General features: G+C 43.9%; 1 protein-coding gene across 1 annotated transcript in view; it reads left to right on the top strand.

Annotated features, from left to right (window-relative positions):
- LOC125518836 (NAC domain-containing protein 75-like) overlaps window positions 1–13,044 on the top strand; it is a 52,658-nt gene extending 39,614 nt beyond the window's left edge. The window contains exons 3-4 of the mRNA XM_048683709.1: window positions 12,661–12,781; window positions 12,813–13,044. Of these exons, the coding sequence (XP_048539666.1) occupies window positions 12,661–12,781; window positions 12,813–13,044 (353 nt within the window). The remainder of the gene's footprint in view (window positions 1–12,660; window positions 12,782–12,812) is intronic.
- Window positions 13,045–20,142: the final 7,098 nt, after the last annotated feature.

Here is a 20,142-nt window from a genome sequence, read left to right as displayed (position 1 = left end):
GATCCTCATCACAACTCAAAATTTGCATCGAAAGCACATGAAGGTTTTATGCTTGGTTACGGAAAGGACTCGCACACCTACAGAGTCTTCAACAACGTTCTTCACAAGGTTGTTGAAACTGTAGATGTGCGGTTCGATGAAACTAATGGCTCACAAAGAGAGCACCTACCTACTGTGATAGATGAACAAGCACCTGAGGAAACTCTCAAGTTCAAGGCTACTGAGGATGTCATTATTACTGAAGAATTTGCTAAAGAATTCATTCCAGAACATGAAGAACGTCGAGCTAATGCACCTGAAGAAAATACTGAAGAAAATGGTGCTGAAGAAAATGCTGATCAAATTCCTCAACGACAACCAGCTCATCCTCGCATTGCAAAAGAAGTACAAGTTGAAAAGATCATCAATGACATTAAAGCGCCAGATCCTCTCACACGCTCAAAAGCTTCACATTTATCTAACTTTTGTGGGCACTATGCTTTTGTCTCTATCACAGAGCCCACTAAGGTAGATGAAGCATTTCTGGAGCCTGAGTGGATTTGGGCCATGCAAGAAGAATTACATCAGTTCGAGCTCAACGACGTTTGGGAACTGGTCAAACGTCCAGATCCTCGCAAGCACAATATCATTGGCACAAAATGGATCTATCGCAACAAGCAAGACAAAAATGGCTTTGTGGTAAGGAATAAGGCACGGCTTGTAGCTCAAGGCTACACACAGGTTGAAGGAATTGATTTCTATGAAACTTTTGCACCTGTTGCTAGACTTGAGGCTATTCGCATATTACTTGCTTATGCTAACCATCATGATATCACTCTATATCAAATGGATGTGAAAAGTGCATTCCTCAATGGTAAGCTTGAGGAAGAAGTATATGTTGCTCAACCCCCAGGTTTTGAAGTTCGAAAGAATCCTGACAAAGTCTTCAGACTTAATAAGGCCCTCTATGGCCTCAAGCAGGCCCCACGGGCGTGGTATGATACTTTGAAGGAATTCCTTATGAAGAAAGGCTTCAAACACGGTTCACTCGACCCTACTCTTTTCACTAAATCTTATGATGGTGAATTGTTTGTGTGCCAAATATATGTTGATGATATTATCTTTGGCTGTACTGACCAACGTTATAGTAATGAATTTGCCTATATGATGAGTGAATAATATCAAATGTCTATGATGGGAGAGTTGAAATTCTTATTAGGTCTTCAAATTCATCAACAACGCAATGGCATATTCATATCTCAGGAGAAATACCTCAAGGATGTACTGAGGAAATTCAGCATGCAAGATTGCAAAGGCGTCAAAATTCCTATGCCCACAAATGGTCATCTGTGCACTGATGAAAATGGTATAAACTTCGATCATAAGGTATACCGCTCCATGATTGGTTCTTTATTGTACTTATGTGCATCTAGGCCAGATATTATGCTTAGTGTTTGCATGTGTACCCGATTTCAAGCTACACCAAAGGAATCACACCATAAGGCTATGAAGCATATTCTTCGATATCTAGCTCACACACCAACACTTGGATTATGGTACCCCAAGGGCTCAACTTTTTACCTCATTGGATATTCTGACTCTGACTACCCTGGTGATCATGTGGACCGCAAGTCAACATCTAGTACATGTCATTTCCTCAGATGATCTTTGGTCTGTTGGTCCTCGAAGAAACAGAACTGCGTATCACTATCTACTGTTGAAGCTGAGTACATTGCCGCTGGTTCTTGATGTGCTCAATTGCTATGGATGAAGCAAACTCTCAAGGACTACGGCGTCAACATGAAGAGTGTGCCTCTCTTCTGTGATAATGAGAGTGCCATCAAGATTGCTCACAACCCAGTTCAGCACTCGAAGACAAAGCACATTCAGATTCGTCATCATTTTCTTCATGATCATGTGTTGAAGGGCGACATTTCTATTGAGTATGTGAAGACTGAAGAACAGCTAGCCGATATCTTCACAAAGCCCTTGGATGAGAAGAGATTTAGCAATTTGCGGTGTGAGCTAAATATCTTAGAATCTTTGAATGTTCTTTGAAAAGGACACTCATCCTAACACTTATGCAAAGTTGATGACTTAGATGTGCAACACATGAAGAAACGTTTTTCTTCAATCAATGAAGAATAACACTCTAAGCGTGAAGAAATTAATGAATAATTTGATTCTCAGAACCCTACGACAATTGTACGCGGTGTCTGAAATCATCATTCTTATACGGTGGGTCATGCCACCACCAAAAGTTGAAATTCCTTAGTTGTTCAAATTCTTCAACTTTGCATTGTCTTCACTGTTTCCGTCATTTTTCTTCATTGGCTATATATATATATATGAGTTTATGTCCTCAACAGCATTCACTTATGGCTATTACTTCAAGTTGTTTTTTTCTGCTAAGTGAATGTGATCGGACCCTTCCCCCTCTATGCTATACTCAACCCAATCTATTCACAAATTCTTAATGTGCGTTCTATTTGAAACTCGTTCAAAATCTTCACTGTGTCCTTGTCAGCTGAAGAAATTGCAAACGGAACTTTAAAACCTATCTTATCTAAATTTTCGTCTTTGCCGCTCAAACCGTTCCGCATCCCACGATATACTTATCTATTCACCCACGATCGCACATGATCTCCACTTCTCAGTACGTGGGTGACACATGTCATGCGAATGAGAAGGGTTAGGGGCACGTTCATCCAAATTCTTTGGGCGAATAGTTTTTCACCGTGGCTATAAATACCCCCTCTCCCCTTCCTCACTTCCTTTACTCCGCTCGACCTCCTTCTCCAGCTCGAGCTTCTCAAACCCTAGCTCTGCCGCTACTTCGTCGTCCCTGGTGAGGAAGAGCTTCACTGCCTCGACCTCGTTGCCGTCGTACTCGCGCCGGCCGCGGAAATCTTCACTCCGCCGCCGTCGTAGCCGTCTTCCTCCGCCGAGTTAGGGCGTGGAAGATCTGCACAGATGAACTTCACTTCTCCACCCCACAGTTTGTCATGTTCTTCGTTTAGGGTAATTAAAAGATACTTTTATTTCCCTCTGTGATTCAAATGATTATCTACAAAATCTTCAAAGGTGTTTTTCTTCAAATCTTCACACACTAAAAACCTCTAATGTCATCTGTTCTTGATTCATTTCTCTAAGCTATGTTTTTCTTCAAGATTCCTCAAATGTGTGGATTTTCGATCTATACATCTCTGGAACCTAAGACAAAGAACGCTTAGTGAAATTCTTCAAGACTCATCTGGTCAAATTCCTCAAACTTGTTCTTTATAAAAACCTTCTGAGAACGCATATGACCTCTCCAAATTCCTCGCAATTATACTCTGTTCATAGGTACTCATGTCCGCTGCTGAATCACTAGGTTCTCATCAACTTAACTCATTTGAAGCGTTCCTCGAAGAAAAATTGCATACTTCTTCAGAGAATTTGATTGTTCAAATTCCTTAACTGAAGAAAATGGCTGACGGTAAGAAGCCACAGAAAGGAGGAAAGAAGCCAGAGGTCAACACAGCGTTTGAAATCCCTGATGACATCTATGCTGGGTACTGCACACCTCCTGAGGAAGATAAAAATCAAAGCAAGGTGCGCATTCAGAAGATAGAGAGGAGATGGGCTAGAGAGTGGAGGGAGTACAGACATGTTACTCCCAAATACATGAAGAAATTCGCTGTTACCCCTCCATGCTCAAGACCTCCATCGGCACCTGGCCAAGAAGCTGATCCCACCAGCGTCAAGCGCAGTGAGGACTTTCTTGAAGAATGGGCCAAGCGCCAGGCCAAGTTGGCCAAACAAGCAAAAGAAGCAGTGAGGAAATTCAATGAAGAATCTGTTGCTGCCACTGAGGCCTCTGTCAAGCCGAAGAAATCTATGGCAAAGAAGCCTGCACGTAAGCCAAGTGCTTCACCTTCAGTGCCCTCAAGGCCAAGTTCCTCAGCAATGCCCTCACGGCCAAAATCTTCAAAGCCCTCAAGGCCAATGCCTCATGCTGCTCCTGCTCCTCCAAAATCCTCAGCTCCTCCAAAGTCCTCAGCTGCTCCGACAAAGTCCTCTGCACCTGTGCATCTTGCCACGTGCCAAAGGACTACAGACATCTCTATTGCCTCAGGAGCTTCAGCTAGTTCCTCAGCTGCACCCAATTCTTCAACGGGACCCTCTCTGCTGAAGACAAAGGCCACTACTGGACGAGGTCCTCACCCTAGTCCTCAGAAGAAGCAGGTCGCCTTCCAAGTGTCGTCTGAAGAAGACGAAGCTGATGATGAAGAACTTGCTGAGATCATCAGAGATAGGCAAGTCAGGGCCGCTAGAGCCAAAGGCACAAATGTGCCACTGCTTTTGGATCCAAGGTTGATCCTCGACTATATTGATCTCTGGCACAGGGACCCAAACACTCCTATGCCTGATTTCAAGTTGACTCCTGGCCAAAGTCACATGTTGACCCATTTCATCCCAGAAGAAAAATGGAAATATGAGAAGGCCAGGCAAATCAAGAAAGCACAATATAAGAAGGAGAAATTTCTAAAGAACAACGTTGTCACTATGACAAGTGATGAACTTGTAAAAATCTAGTCTGAAATCAAAACCCTCAGCGATGACTTCAAAGCCTACTATGCTGATTGGCAAGGAGCCAAGGTCAGGTTTGTTAAACTGACTGAGAAGTTCACCTCAAATGTTGCAGCTCCATCACAACAGGAAATTCCTCAGGCTGAAGCACCTGCTCAGCCAACTGAAGAACATGCCAGCACCGTTGATGACTTTCAGGCTGCTGAAGAAAATGTGAGTTCCAGGGCTGATGACTGCATTCCAGCAACTGAAGAAATTGCCAGGGCATCCACTATTGGTGCGCTTGAAGAAAATGAAAAAGTCAGGGCAACTGCATCAGTTGTGCCTGAAGAAAATCAACCAGATTCCTCTACTCCTCATGCGCCTACACCAAGTCTGATCCTTCCATCTGCATCAGATGTGAAGAAGACCAAGGCTGCAGAGCGTGCAGCTGTGAAGAAAAGGAAGGCATCAACTGCATCAGATTCTTCAACTCAGAAGACGATGAAGCCATTGACTAGCTCATTTGCAAACCCCATTGATGATGTTCCTATCTCAACCATGCCATCAAAGGACCTTGTTACTTTTGATGAAGAATATGTGATTCCAAGTGAATCCGATGAAGAGAATCCCTATGTTGCTTCGTCAGAGCAGATGGATGAAGAAATTGAAGTGGATACAATCCCTTCAACACCAGTTATCTCCTCGCCTATGCCTCAGTTTACTGCTGAAGAGGCTGGTATTAAAGAAATGGAAGATGAAGATGTGGACATTGGTTGTACCACACCTGTGCTAAGTGATGAATTTTGGGAAAGTCAGCATCCAAACTCTCCATTGTTCACACTTTTACAGCAAATACCTCAGTCCCCTGCACCAACTGTTCAAATGGGCTCTGAAGAAACTCACCCCACTTCGTCTGTACGTGAAGAAATTCCAGCCACTAGTGCTGAAGAAACTACTGTTGTTGAACATCTGAAGATGCAGACTACCACTGAAGAGGAAACAGAAATTCCTCAGCCTGAAGAACCTAAGATTGCGATTCCTAAGGTTGTGATGCAACTCACTGACACTCCTCTACCCAAGCCAAAGGATCCATTCTCCAGGAAGCAAAAATTCAAGGCTAATGATTTCTTCGGCGAGCACATATTCTTCACAGACTACAACCCCTATGACTCTGCTCGCATTAGGAAAAGGCGTTTCTGGACTGCCAGCCAGGATAATTTCTATTCCTCAGTGCTGTTCAACAAAGACAAAATCTTCTTCCATGGGCACATTCCTCACGTGGATATCGAATCTTTGTCGTGCTTCATGCCAGTCCTCAGTGTTCTTCACGATGCTGGACTGTTAAATTTCTGCACTGACATCTGTGATTGGAATGAAGAACTCATTCTTCAATTTTATGCGACGCTGCACATCACAGGAGATTCTAAAGATGTGAATTCATGGGTGCTGGATTGGATGTCTGAAAACACTCACTACACGACACCAGCTACTGAATTTCTTCGTGCTTTACCACTCGGTCCTCCCCTTGAAGCAGCGCGTTGCATCTATAGTGAACCTGAGCTTACAAATCACTACATGCAAGTTCTGATGAAGCCTTTGAAGCCAGGTCAGGCCCCACGAACCAAATTCCTCGTGAAGGAATTACTATATGTGCCTCGGACTGTCTATCACATTCTGACGAGGACAATGAGTCCCATCAAAGGCCACGACTCATCTGATGCAGAAATAGTTGGCATCATGAAGAATCTGCTATTCAACATCATACATAGCATTCCTATCAACTATCACGATTTCTTCATGAGGACTCTGGCAAATGTTGCACTTTCTCCGTTTGAGCTGAAACCTTATGCACCTTGGATTATGAGATTCCTCAGGACAAGGTCTTCACTCAACTACAAGGCTGATTTTCAGAATCACCTTGGCTATCTTCCCCCGATTGAAGTCCTCAAGAAGGCTTTTACTTCAACTGATGAAAAGGGCAAGGCCCCTACAGTCATTGATGAAGGCATTCGTCCATTGGATGGTCAGTTTCGCAAAGTTGCATCTTATTCCACCAATGATGACTCTGCCACACATGACTCTGCTGCCAATGCCCCCAAGTCTACTCCTCAAGCCACTGCTCCTCATGTGATGACTGACCGTGAGCTTCTGCTTAGTCTTCACCAGAAGGTGGATCGAAACCATAAATGGGTTAGGCGTCAGTTTGGTTCATTTCTTCACAACATGACTGCTACACACAATGCAGTGAAGAAAAACCATTACTACCTCAATGAAGTCTTCGGTCGCACCTGGGCCATTCTATCACATCTGTATGGTGAAGAAGATCTCAAGAAAATGGGTCTCAAGGAAGATTTTGACTGGTCTGCACCTCCACCGAAGAAATACAAGAAGGTCAAGGTTCCTCCTTTGGTGTCCAGCTCCTACTCTTCATCGCGCAACACCGACGAGCATGAAGACTTGGACGACACTGTAGCAGGCCCTTCCACGACAAACGACCCCAACAACGCTAGCGCTCCTTCATCAACTTGATATTCTTCAGGGGCGTTAGTCCTCATTTTTGATCCTTTTGGTCATTCGATGACAAAGGGGGAGAATTTTGAGTTAGTCTTCAAGCGGGTCTGTCTATATGGGTGTTTTTTTGCTAAGTTACAACTCTCGTTCTTCTGAAACTTTATTGGATCGAGTTGTAAACTTAAACTCGATGGTGCTCTGATACTTTTGATGTGTTTTTCTGCATGCTTATTTCTCATATATGTTAATGCACGCATGCTGAATTACATCAGTCACCATATTTCATCATGCATTCCAAATTCTTCATTATGATATGTCAAATGCGTGTATGAATTACAAGATATAGGGGAAGATCTCCATGATTCAACTCTTCAAGTGTGCATTGCTTCAAATGTAAATTCCTCACTATGCACATCTTCAGGGGGAGTTCTTCCATATCTTGCAATCAAATTCCTCAATATCAGTATTTACACTTCATATGTTTATCCCCGTTGAAAACTTAACCTATATTGTCATCAATCAGCAAAAAGGGGGATATTGTCAGTGCATCTAGTGCCCCTTAGTGATTTTGGTGTATTGAAGACTTATAGGTTAAGGGACTAATGTGTTTTTGAGTGTACAGGGGTCTTTAAGTCTATGAGGAGTTTGATAATTACAGAGAAAGTCAACCCCTAAAAATGAAGTTCTTCGACTGAAGACTTTGCATTTCTAAAGACTTTCTGAAGACTCTGAAAGTGAAGAAATTGGTGTGACCTTGAAGACTTGGTATTCATTTGAGGAACATGAAGCATGAAGACTCTTGTTTTTTTAGTTTCATTTTCTCTTTCTTGAGTCATAGGAAACACCGTACTGTTAAAGGGGGTCGAGGAAATACTAAGGAAAAATTTCCATGTGATGCTCAACTCAAAATCCTACACCTACCAATCCCTTCGAGTGAAGCCATTGGAAATCTCATACAGTTCAGTCATATTCTTCAGTGACAGAGACGAAGTTCTTCTGGTCTCTGAGGAATTTGTTCTGACTGAGGAGTTAGGAATTGGCTAGTGCGGATTACCTACACAGTGAGGAACATGATAGCCCTGAGGAATTTGATACTCAAATTTCCGACCGTTGATGTGCTATGTGCCAGCTGTCCCAAAATATCTACCCACCTAACGGTCATATCTTTGAAGGGCATTTATGTCTTATCATGTCGGGCTGCTCCCTAGGTTATAAATAGCCGCCCCCTACAACCACTAGCTGGTTGGCTGCTCCGAGAAAAACTGACACTTGTCATTTGAGAGCATCCCATCCTCCGAGGACTTTGAGCGAAAATCATCAAGTGAGGAAAACCCAAACCCAAACACCTACAAACCCCAAGTGATTGAGCATCACTGAAGAGATTGATCCTGTGTGGATCCGACGCTTGTTACCGTTGAAGATTGTGCTTCTTCCAGACGGTTAGGCGTCAAGGTCTAGAGCATCCAAGAGGAATTGTGGATTACCGAGTGACCAAGTTTGTGAAGGTTCGGAAGTCACCTGAAGACTTACCACGAATGATTGGGCGAGGTCTGTGTGACCTTAGCTCAAGTCGAATACGGTGAGGACTGTGTTCGGGACTGTGTGTCCTCAAGTTTAAATACCTAGCCGCTCCTACCAGATGTACAACTGAGACAGCAGTTGGAACTATTCTACCAAATCATTGTCTTCACCAAGGTCACTGGTTCTATTTCCTCAACTCTTTCATTTCCTCATAACTGTGTTGAGTGCTTGTTCGTATCTGTGTTTGAAGACTTTGACTGAAGACTTTCTCAATTTCCTCAGTTCAATTTGTTCAGTCTATTTATCTTCATCATGTGTTATCTTGTGTTTACGCTTTCTGTACTCTGTGCATGTCTTCATTTCATCATGATGACTATGCTTGTGTTCTATTATGTTTACTTTTGAGTACTTATTCCGCTGCTAGTAGTTCTTCACTAAGGAATTTCCTCACCTGCAAATTCCTCAGTCAAGAATTCATAAAAATCACCTATTCACCCCCCCTCTAGTCGATATAACGCACTTTCATCTGGCGTGGCTTCCGGGAGGCGGGGGAGACGCGACGAGCAGCTGGGTGCTGGCGACACTGATGCATGCCTGCTGCATCATGGCCGACAAGGCTTAATAGGCCCGTTTCTAGCCTGGCTGGGCCAGGGGTGGCCCGGCATGCCCCGCTGCCACGTCCGGACGGCGACCGCGACGGTGCCGGAGGCACGAGCCTCCCACATGACAGTGCTGGAGGTGCTTCCCTCCCGCTCGACTTTGAGGTTGTTGCTCCCGTCGTGGTGTGCTTCTCTCTGGTCCTCTTGTCCTCGTGGTGGTGTTCATAGTGAGGCGGCATGGGTGGCGGCGCAACTACATTGGCGCATGGTGGTGGGTGGCGGTTTGGCGGGTCGGCTCCGTCCAGTTGGGATGTTGGGTTTGGAGTGCGGGAGAAATCCCTGCCGGTTTTGGCCCCGATGCAGTGACACCTGCGGGTGCCACCATTCCTTCCTGGAGGGTGTCTATGGTATCCATCCCCCACCCCCCTCCGCGTGCTGGGGGAAACCCTAGGACTCGGTGTATCATCCCTTCTTGGGGGTGCTGCTTGGTACGCGGCAGTTCGGAGCCTCGGCATGTGGTGGTTTTTATCCGGTGGGCGCCGTGGTGGCGGGTCATCCGCGCTTTACTGAGCTGTCATGGTTGGCATTTGTTTCTTCTTCTTTTTTCTTTTGGCTTGTTGTGCTTCTCGCCACAGCTATCTTTGTACTCGGTGTTGGTTTCTTTGGAATACAAAGCGGGGGGAAACCCTTTTTCGGTAAAATATGTTTAACCTAGAATCCATGATTCAGCCTATTATGATCAAACATGTTTGCAATGACAATTAGAGATTATAGTTTCTCATGCCATGCATAAGTAGCTAGGACTGGATAATGATTTATCTTAGATGTCAACATTGCGTTAAAATGATTATGATGTAGTATGATGGTATGGTATCCTCCTCTGAATGTTCGAGTGGATTGACTTGGCACATGTTCATGCATGTAGTTGAATCAAAACCAGCATAGCCTCTATGATATTTATGTTCATGGTGTTCATATCCTACTCACGCTAGTATCCAATGTAGCTTATGCATAATGCATGTTCATGACCGTTGTTGCTCTCTAGCTGGCCGCTTCTCAACCTATTTGCTAGCCTTCGCCTGTACTAAGCGGGAATTCTGCTTGTGCATCAAAAACCCTGAACCCAAGTTATTCCAGATGAGTCCACCATACCTACCTATATGCGGTACTACCCTGCCGTCCTAAGTAAATTTGCATGTGCCACCTCTGAAAACTTCAAACAAATATACTTTTTGTGTGACTGGATTGTTCATAGAGTGACAGGAGGTAGTTGGTATCTTCCATGCTAAGTGAGTTAATCTCATGATGAGCGTTTATTCACTCGTCATTGCACGAGAATGGGCGGTAATAGGGATTCCCAGTCCCGGACTGCAAAAAATAAAAGAGGTTACAAATAATCATACAAAAACTCCTACAGAGTCATAACCTTTACTTTATCGCTTGAGAACCGCCACTAATGTGTTTAGCATGGGAGATATTGATGACTAATGGTCGCGAAGTAAACAAGAAGGGAGCACTTCTCAAAATTTCATTTACCTATGTTTTAATGAGCTCCGCTGCAAATCACTGCTTCCCTCTGCGAAGGGACTATCTATTTACTTTTATGTTGTGTCATCACCTTCTCAAATAAGCGCCAGAACCTGAGAGCACTGTTGTCATGCTTATGCATTGTGTGTAGCTAATGTTGGGTGCATCGTGACTGGATCTTTTCTACCATGAATTACAATGTTTAGTCGCCACTTGAAATTTGGAGGTGCTCTGCATTTGTGTTTTGCAGTCTCAGAAAGGGATAGCGAGATACCACTATTGTCATATTATATGAAGGTTGTTTTGACAATGTGTTGTCGTTTGAGATATCTTATTGTTGCTCGCAAGATGATTATGTCATTGATATGAATTAATATAATTTTTAGGAGTTATTGTCGGCATGGTTAGTTATAAGCTTGGCTAAAAATCTAGGTGTTGTTTAAGCTTATTTATGCAAACTAGAGCAAAAGAGTTCGGGAAAGTTTTTGTTTTTTCACTTTCAATTTATCAACTGGATTTCTTGAGGACAAGCAAAGGTTTCAGCTTGGGGAGTAGATACGTCTTCGTCGTATCTACTTTTCCTAATGCTTTTCCTCTTGTTTTGGACTCTAATTTTCATGATTTCAATGAAACTAACCCGGACTAACGTTGTTTTCAGCACAACTACCATGGTGTTGTTTTTGTGCAGAAATAAAAGTTCTCGGATTGGAACAAAACTTTGCAAGGAATTTTTATATGAATAAAGAAAAATACTGGAACTAGGAACCACCAGAGCGGGGCCCCTGGGTGAGCACAACCCACCAGGGTGCCCCCCCCCTCCTTCAAGCATGCCCAGGTGGGTTGTCCCCACCTGGTGGCCCCGCAGACTCTGAAATCGACGCTATAAAATCACATTTTTCCAGAAAAAATCAAGGAGGAAGAATTATCTCGTTTCACAATACGGAGCCGCCGTCACCTACTGTTCTTCATCAGGAGGCCAAATCTGGAGTCTGTTTGGGGCTCCGGAGAGGGGGATCTTCCGTCTTCGTCATCACCAACCCTCCTCCATCGCCAATTCCATGATGCTCTCCGCCGGGAGTGAGTAATTCCTTCATAGGCTCGCTGGTCGGTGAGGAGTTGGATGAGATTCATCATGTAATCGAGTTAATTTTGTTAAGGCTTGATCCCTAGTATCCACTATGTTCTGAGATTGATGTTGTCATGACTTTGCCATGCTTAATGCTTGTCACTTTGGGTCCGGGTGCCATGATTTCAGATCTGAACCATTTATGTTATCACCATTATATCCATGTTCTAGATCCGATCTTGCAAGACTCACCTACTATGTGTTATGATCCGGCAACCCTGGAGTGACAATAGTCAGGACACTTCCCGGTGATGACCGTAGTTTGAGGAGTTCATGTATTCACTGTGTGTTACTGCTTTGTTTCGGTTTTCTCTTAATAGGATACCTTAATATCCCTTAGTTTCCAATAGGACCCCACTGCCACGGGAGGATAGGACAAAAGATGTCGTGGAAGTTCTTTCCATAAGCACGTGTGACTATTTACGGAATACATGCCTACATTATATTTATGAACTGGAGCTAGTGTCGCATCGCCCTAGGCTATGACTGTTATATGATGAATATCATCCAACAAATTGCTGATCCAATGCATGCATTTTCCTACATATTGATCTTGCTAAGTTACTATTGTTGTTGTTACTATCGTCACTACTACAAAACTATTACTATCACTATTACCGTTACTATTGCTGCTACCACTACTATCAAAGCTATCATATTACTATGCTACTGATCAATTTGCTGCAGATAATTAATCTTTAGGTGTGGTTGAATTGACAACTTAACTGCTAATACTTGCAAATATTCGTTGGCTCCCCTTGTGTCGAATCTATAAATTTGGGTTGAATACTCTACCCTCGACAACTATTGTGATCCCCTATACTTGTGAGTTATCAAGAGTAGGTATCACATTGAGTGGCCTAAGCAAGCATTTCTTCCAGCACAACTCGAGGGCGTTCAAAAGGGGCACACGGACGCGTCGCAAGATACAGTCAAAGTGCGGCATGCACGCGGATGCATCGCAATATACAGTCAGAGTGCGGCATGCGCGCAATGTGGCAAAAGACCGGCAATACCATGTCGGTGATGGTCAACGGCCAGCAGACAGGTAGCAAAAAGGTTCTGGTGTTGCACACCAACAAGAACTTCGCCCAGCAGAGGACCAACTGGGTGATGCACCAGTACCACCTCGGGGACCTGGAGATAGAGAAGGAGCAGAAGCTAGTCGCCTGCAAGATTTTATACCAGAGGAACACTAAGGTTGGGACTAAAAAGATTATAAGTTAGTTTGGTATTGGTACTTGTTCTACATGGTCATCTGCAAGTTGGTATTGTTGTTAAGGATCTTTCAATATGAACTTCGCATTTGCTTCCAACCATCATATCGAGGGTCGACATGGATATAAACTTGAATCATTTGTTGCGAAACGAATTTTTAGGCACCTGCTTTTTTATGGGTAGCTGAAAGTGCAACTAATCCCTAGGTGGTTTTGGTAATTCATAACAACATATATCTCATTGAACTAATATCGATTCAAGATAAATATTTCAGAATGTTCAATGATTGGCATGGCATGGGATAGAGATGTGGACCCCTCGAAATGCTAAGGACAAAGATTGACAAAAGCTCAAGACTCTTCATTTCTATTTTAGTGATCCAAGATCACATTGAGTCCATAGGAAAGCCAATACTGTTAAAAGGGGATGAGGTGATGCTTAATGGTCTACATGCTCAAGTGCTTAGTGATATTGCTCCAAAAACCCCGGCCACTTTCTCCATCCAAATATGTCAAAACCCTAAACTCCAACTCGGCCACACCGATATTTCCTACCTGGAGCCAGCGAGTTCATATGACATAGCCGCAGCCAGAAACCCTAACGATTCGGTCCCACCGAGATTCCTAACGTTCACTTTTTGAACTAATTGGTGCCATTGAGTCTAACCATTCGGTCCCACCGAAATGAGTTAAATGTGTGTAATGATTGGATTTTGTGTGGAGGCTATATATACCCCTCCACCCCCTTCTCCATTTGGGAGAGAGCCATCAGAACGTGCCTACACTTCCACCATTCATTTTATGAGAGAGAACCACCTACTCATGTGTTGAGATCAAGAGATTCCATTCCTACCATTTGAACCTTGATTTCTAGCCTTCCCCAAGTTGCTTTCCACTCAAATCTTTCTTCCACCATAGCCAAAACTGAGAGAGAGAGAGAGAGGTGAGTGTTGGTGAGACTATCATTTGAAGCACAAGAGCAAGGAGTTCATCATCAACACACCATCTATTACCTTTTGGAGTGTATCCTAGATTGGTTAGGTGTCGCTTGAGAGCCTCCGTCAAGATGTGGAGTTGAACCAAGAAGTTTGTACGGGCAAAGAGATCGCCTACTTCATGAAGATCTACCCGAGTGAGGCAATTCCTTCATGGGCGATGGACATGATGGGATAGACAAGGTTGCTTCTTCATGGACCCCTCATGGATGGAGCCCTTCGTGGACTCGCGCAACCGTTACCCTTCGTGGGTTGAAGTCTCCATCAATGTGGACATACGATAGCACCACCTATTGGAACCACGCCAAAAATCTCCGTTTCTCCATTGCGTTTGCCTTATCCAAACCCTTCCCTTTACCTTCATATGCAATGTTTTACTTTCCGCTACTACACTCTTAGAATTGCATGTGTAGGTTTATTGCTTGACTTGTGCTAATTGCTAAAATCTGCCGACAACTAAAATTGGGAAAATGATAGATTTTTATTTGGTCAAGTAGTCTAATCACCCCCCCCTCTAGACATACTTTCGATCCTACAACTGGTATCAATGCTTTGGTCTCCATTTGCCTTGATTTCCATAGCTTTGGTGATCATAGCCTTGGTTTCACAAGCTAGGAGAGTATGGCGTCTAGCAAGGGAAATTACCACCGTAGAGGTCCTTACTTTGACGGTACGAATTTTGCTAGTTGGAAGCATAAGATGAAAATGCATATTCTTGGTCATAACCCCGCCGTTTGGGCAATTGTGCATATTGGCTTGCATGGTGATTTCTTCGAGGATGGAAAAGAACCGGATCGTGAAGCGTCAGCGGAAGAAATGAAGAAGTTGCAATACAATGCTCAAGCTTGCGATATTATCTTCGATGGATTGTGCCCCGAAGAATTCAATAAAATCATCCGCCTTGAGAATGCAAAGGAAATTTGGGATACTTTGGTTGATATGCACGAAGGTACCGAGTCCGTCAAGGAATCCAAGTTGGATGTGCTTTAAAGTCAACTTGACAAGTTGAAGATGAAGGATCGTGAAGGAGTCGCTGAAATGTACTCTAGGCTTGCTCTCATCACAAATGAGATTGCCATCTTAGGAAGTGAAGAGATGATCGACAAATTCATCAGCAAAAAGATCCTTAGATCCTTGGATGGAAAATATGATACCGTGTGCAATTTGATCCAAATGATGCCCAATTACAAAGATCTCAAGCCCACAAAAGTCATTGGTAGAATTGTTTCTCATGAGATGTCACTCAAGGATAAGAAGAGCTCCACAACAAGTCAAGTGGTGCTTACAAAGCTTCAAGTGATGCTCCTACAACATCAAGTGATAAGCAAGTATTTAATGAAGAATTGAGCTTAATGGTGAAGAACTTCAACAAGTTCTACAAGAATAGAAGCAAAGAGAGAAGCTCCAAGTCAAGGTCATACAAGGACAAAAGATCTTCTAGTCGTGATCCCAATTGTGGAAGAGCCGAACACTACTCCAATGAGCGTACGGCTCCCTACAAGAAAAGAGAAGATCAACCAAAAAGGAGGAGTAGAATAGATGAATCACCTCCAAAAGGGAGAAGGAGTAGAGATGATCATTATGAACGAAGACCCTCTCGTAGAAGCAAGGATTCGGAAAAGAAGAACAAGTCATCAAAGCGCTACACAAGACGAAGACATCCGGTTCCGACTCCGAGAGGAACTATCACTCCGACTCCGACTATACTCAAGATGAAAGTGTTGCCGGTCTTGCACTAGTCTTATCCAACTCCTACGACATATTTGACTCACCAAATGAAGGAATTGGAAGATGCTTCATGGCTAAAGGCCCCAAGGTATCACACCCCGAGTATGTTGATTTTAATAGTGATGAAGATGATTTGCTAGGTGATGATGATTTACTTGTTCACAACACTAGTGATCGGAACTTCAATGAACTTGCTAGTAATCATGCTAATCAAGATGAAACGATTGACAATAATAAGAAGGAGATTGGGTGACTAAATAAAGAACTAAACACTCTTAAATTAGCTCATGAAACAACTCAAGAGGATCATAGAGAGATCTTAAGGACAAGCTACGCTTTGAGAAGCTAAATTTAGCGCAAGATCATGAGTTTCTAAAAGCTATCAATGATGATCTTCGAAAGAAGAGTTCTTCTTACATTGCCAAATGTCTCCTCTTGTCTACTTATATGCCACAAGTAAAATATAGCAACAAGAGCAAGAAATATTCTTCTTCTAGTAGTAACAATAATCATGCTAAATCCAATATTGTTGCTTCTAGTAGTTCTCTTGATTCCACTAATGATTATCTTAGCCAAGTTACACTTGAGAACGAATATAGCTTATTGAAGGGAATTATAGAGAAAGGTGTTTACAAGAGCCTTGCAGGAAGTAAGCAATTTGAGGAAATTGTACGCAAGCAAGGAAGGCATCGGAAGAATGAAGGTGTTGGTTTTGAATGAAAGTTCAATGCCAATGGAGTTGAGTGGGAAGAAGATCAATACCCCAAGACGAAGTTTGTTCCTCGGCAAGAGAAGTATGACCCCACTTCTTTCAAGGGAACACAAGCTCAAGATGATCTTCCACCACAAGAACACTAGCTAAAAGGCAAGGACAAGCTTCAACAAGAGATATTTGACTCATTTGAAGAAGCTCCTAAGGCCATGTTCAAGTGGGTTCCCAAGACTATGTCAAGCTCTACATCATCACGTTCAACTACAACTCCAAGGATCCCATCAAGTTGATGTGGATCCCAAAGAAGAAGAACTAGAGCATTCTTGAGGGTGACTCCACCAACATACTTCACTCATATTCATTTTGGCAAGGACTTGTGCAATCAACTTCCATATCTTGCACTAATTCATGGAGTCACAAACCCTCTTGTTGGTAAGACAAGGGACAAGGTAACCTAATACTTTCATGGACATCATATGTAACACCCACGATGCGGCTATATCTCCCACGTGTCGGGGCATGACTTAGAGGCATAGCCGCATGGTAGGTTTGTCGCAAGAGGGGTAATCTTCACACAATCCCATGTACTGAATAAGAAAGGGATAAAGAGTTGGCTTACAATCGCCACTTCACACAATACAAGTTAAACATACAACATCCAGAATACAATCAAGGTCCGACTACGGAACCAAAATAAAAGAAGACAACCCCAAATGCTAGATCCCCGATCGACCCAACTGGGCTCCACTACTGATCAACAGGAAAACGAAACAACACAACGGACAAGATCTTCATCGAGCTCCCACTTGAGCTCGGTTGCGTCATCTGCACTGGTAACATCGGCACCTGCAACTGTTTGGAAGTATCTGTGAGCCACGAGGACTCAGCAATCTCACACCCGCGAGATCAAGACTATTTAAGCTTATGGGTAGGAAAGGGTAATGAGGTGGAGCTGCAGAAAGCACTAGCATATATGGTGGCTAACTTACGTGAAAGAGAGTGAGAAGAGAAGCAATGCACGGTCGTGAACTAGAAGTGATCAAGAAGTGATCCTGAAACTACTTACATTCAAGCATAACACAAAAACTGTGTTCACTTCCCGGACTCCACCGAGAAGAGACCATCATGGCTACACACGCGGTTGATTCATTTTAATTAAGTTACGTGTCGAGTTCTCTACAACCGGATATTAACAAATTCCCATATGCCCATAACCGCGGGCATGGCTTTCGAAAGTTCAAACCCTGCAGGGGTGTTCCAACTTAGCCCATCACAAGCTCTCATGGTCAACGAAGGATATTCCTTCTCCCGGGAAGACCCGATCAGACTCGGAATCCTGGCTACAAGACATTTCGACAATGGTAAAACAAGACCAACAAAGCCGCCCGATGTGCCGACATCCCAATAGGAGTTGCACATATCTCGTTCTCAGGACAACACCGGATGAGCAATCCATACAACTAAAACCAGCCCTCAAGTTTTCCCTGAGGAGGCACTGCAAGGGGCTCTAGTTCGGACCAACACTTAGAGAAGCACTGGCCCGGGGGGGTTAAATAAAACCAAGGTTGGGCCTTGCTGGAGGAGTTTTATTCAAAGCGAACTGTCAAGGGGTTCCCATAACACCCAACCACGTAAGGAATGCAAAATCAAGGAACATAACACCGGTATGACGGAAACTAGGGCGGCAAGAGTGGAACAAAACACCAGGCATAAGGCCGAGCCTTCCACCCTTTACCAAGTATATAGGTGCATTAAAGTAAACAAGATATAATAATGATATCCCAACAATATCCATGTTCCAACAAGGAACAAACTTCATCTTCACCTGCAACTAGCAACGCTATAAGAGGGGCTGAGCAAAAGCGGTAACATAGCCAAACAACGGTTTGCTAGGAAAGGTGGGTTAGAGGCTTGACATGGCAATATGGGAGGCACGATATAGCAAGTGGTAGGTATTGCGGCATAGCAATAGAGCGAGCAACTAGCAAGCAAAGATAGATGTGATATCGAGGGTATGGTCATCTTGCCTGAAATCCCGCAAGGAAGAAGAACGAGTCCATGAAGAAGACAAATGGACGGAGTCGAACGAATCCTCACAACTCCGGAACGAAACCGAAGCTAACGAGAGAGGCAACCCGGAAAGAAACAAGCAACATAGTAAACACAGAAGCATAAACATGGCATGATGCACAATCAAGTATGATGCATGTCCGGTTTAAAAATGCATGGCATGGCAAAGTGCAACAACCGAAACTACAAATTAAGTGGATCTCAATATGCAACGAGTTGCATATTGACAAAACACCACATTCGATTATTTAGTTCACTCCCGGTTATGTACCCAACAATATTAAATGTTATTAAACATGGCAAGAGGTGAAGCATATGAAAACTACCTGTCTAGGCAAGTTTAAATGAGGCCGGAACAAGAAACAACAATTCCAGAAAATCCCCACATGTTATTTAGCAATTTAAAGCAAACAACAAGTTTAACATTTTAAATTTTATTATCATGATGCGGATGACATGTGCAAGTTTTATGCTATTTTTGTTAAAAGTTGACATGAACATGATATGAAGCATTTGGTCACCATGGCGGAACGGAAGGGTGCCACGGCAACATATCGGTATCGGTAACTCGATTGAGATACCGATACAAAAGAAAGGATGCGGACATGTGGAACACGCAAGAGATGGTGGGGTGCTCCTGGTAACCGGGTTCCCATTAGTCGATGGCATGGAAGCGAGAGACACTCCGGACACGGTGCAGACAAAGGGTGCATCTCATACAACACAAGCATTCGTTCTCGGACGATCGTCTCTGGGTTATACCTTCGAAGCGTGTGTTTTTGAAGTGTATCGAGTTCGTCGAGGGAAGTCGTCGTTCTCGCAACGGTAGTGGAAGTAGCGGTTCTCGCGGGTTGTAGAGGAAGTAGTTGTATGTGTTCGTGGATGTTCGGGTCACAACAAGGAACTTGACGTCCGCGGGGTCTTCGAGGGTCGACGGTACATGTTCCGTAGACGTTTGGTTAGTGGTACACGTTTTGAAGGGGAAGTAGAGGTTCACGTTTCGTAGTCATTCGGGGTCGCCATAGTGGTACACAGTCATAGTTGGACTTGACGGATCCGTTACTCGGGTCTTCGGTGATAGTAGTCGTACATGGTTTGGAGTGGTGCTTGCATCTTTGGACTTGTCGGTCTCGATTCTTGCGATGGTAGCGGTACATGTTTCATAGATGTTCGAGCCATCGGTAGCGGTACTTGGTGAATCCCGAAACAGTTTTGGCGTCTTTGCGCGTAGGGGTACTTGGCATTTGCGTGTGGTACTTGGCATCGGTGAACCTTCGAGGGACTTGTGTATCCGAAGGGGTACTTGGCGATCGACGGACGTCGTGGTACTTGTCGAAATCCACATAGGATGTAGTTGAACATTTTGAAACGGAACTTGGCGCGTCCAAAATCTGCGGGCGTCGGTGTCCAACATGACAAATTGAACCGGCTGCAACCGAAGGCAGCAGGGCTTGCAATTGTTGTGCTCGTGGAAGAAGATGCCAGGGAAGTCAATGCGGGGCTAGGCATGGCCTGAAGCAGAAGAGGCCGCGACGTTCGATGACAAGTGCAGCGACGCGTGGATCCATGGGCAGCAGCACGGTAGACGCACACCAACAGAGGG

This window comes from Triticum urartu, chromosome 7 (assembly GCF_003073215.2).
Source record: "Triticum urartu cultivar G1812 chromosome 7, Tu2.1, whole genome shotgun sequence".
NCBI lineage: Eukaryota > Viridiplantae > Streptophyta > Magnoliopsida > Poales > Poaceae > Triticum > Triticum urartu.
This window is presented reverse-complemented; position numbering and strand designations above follow the sequence as displayed.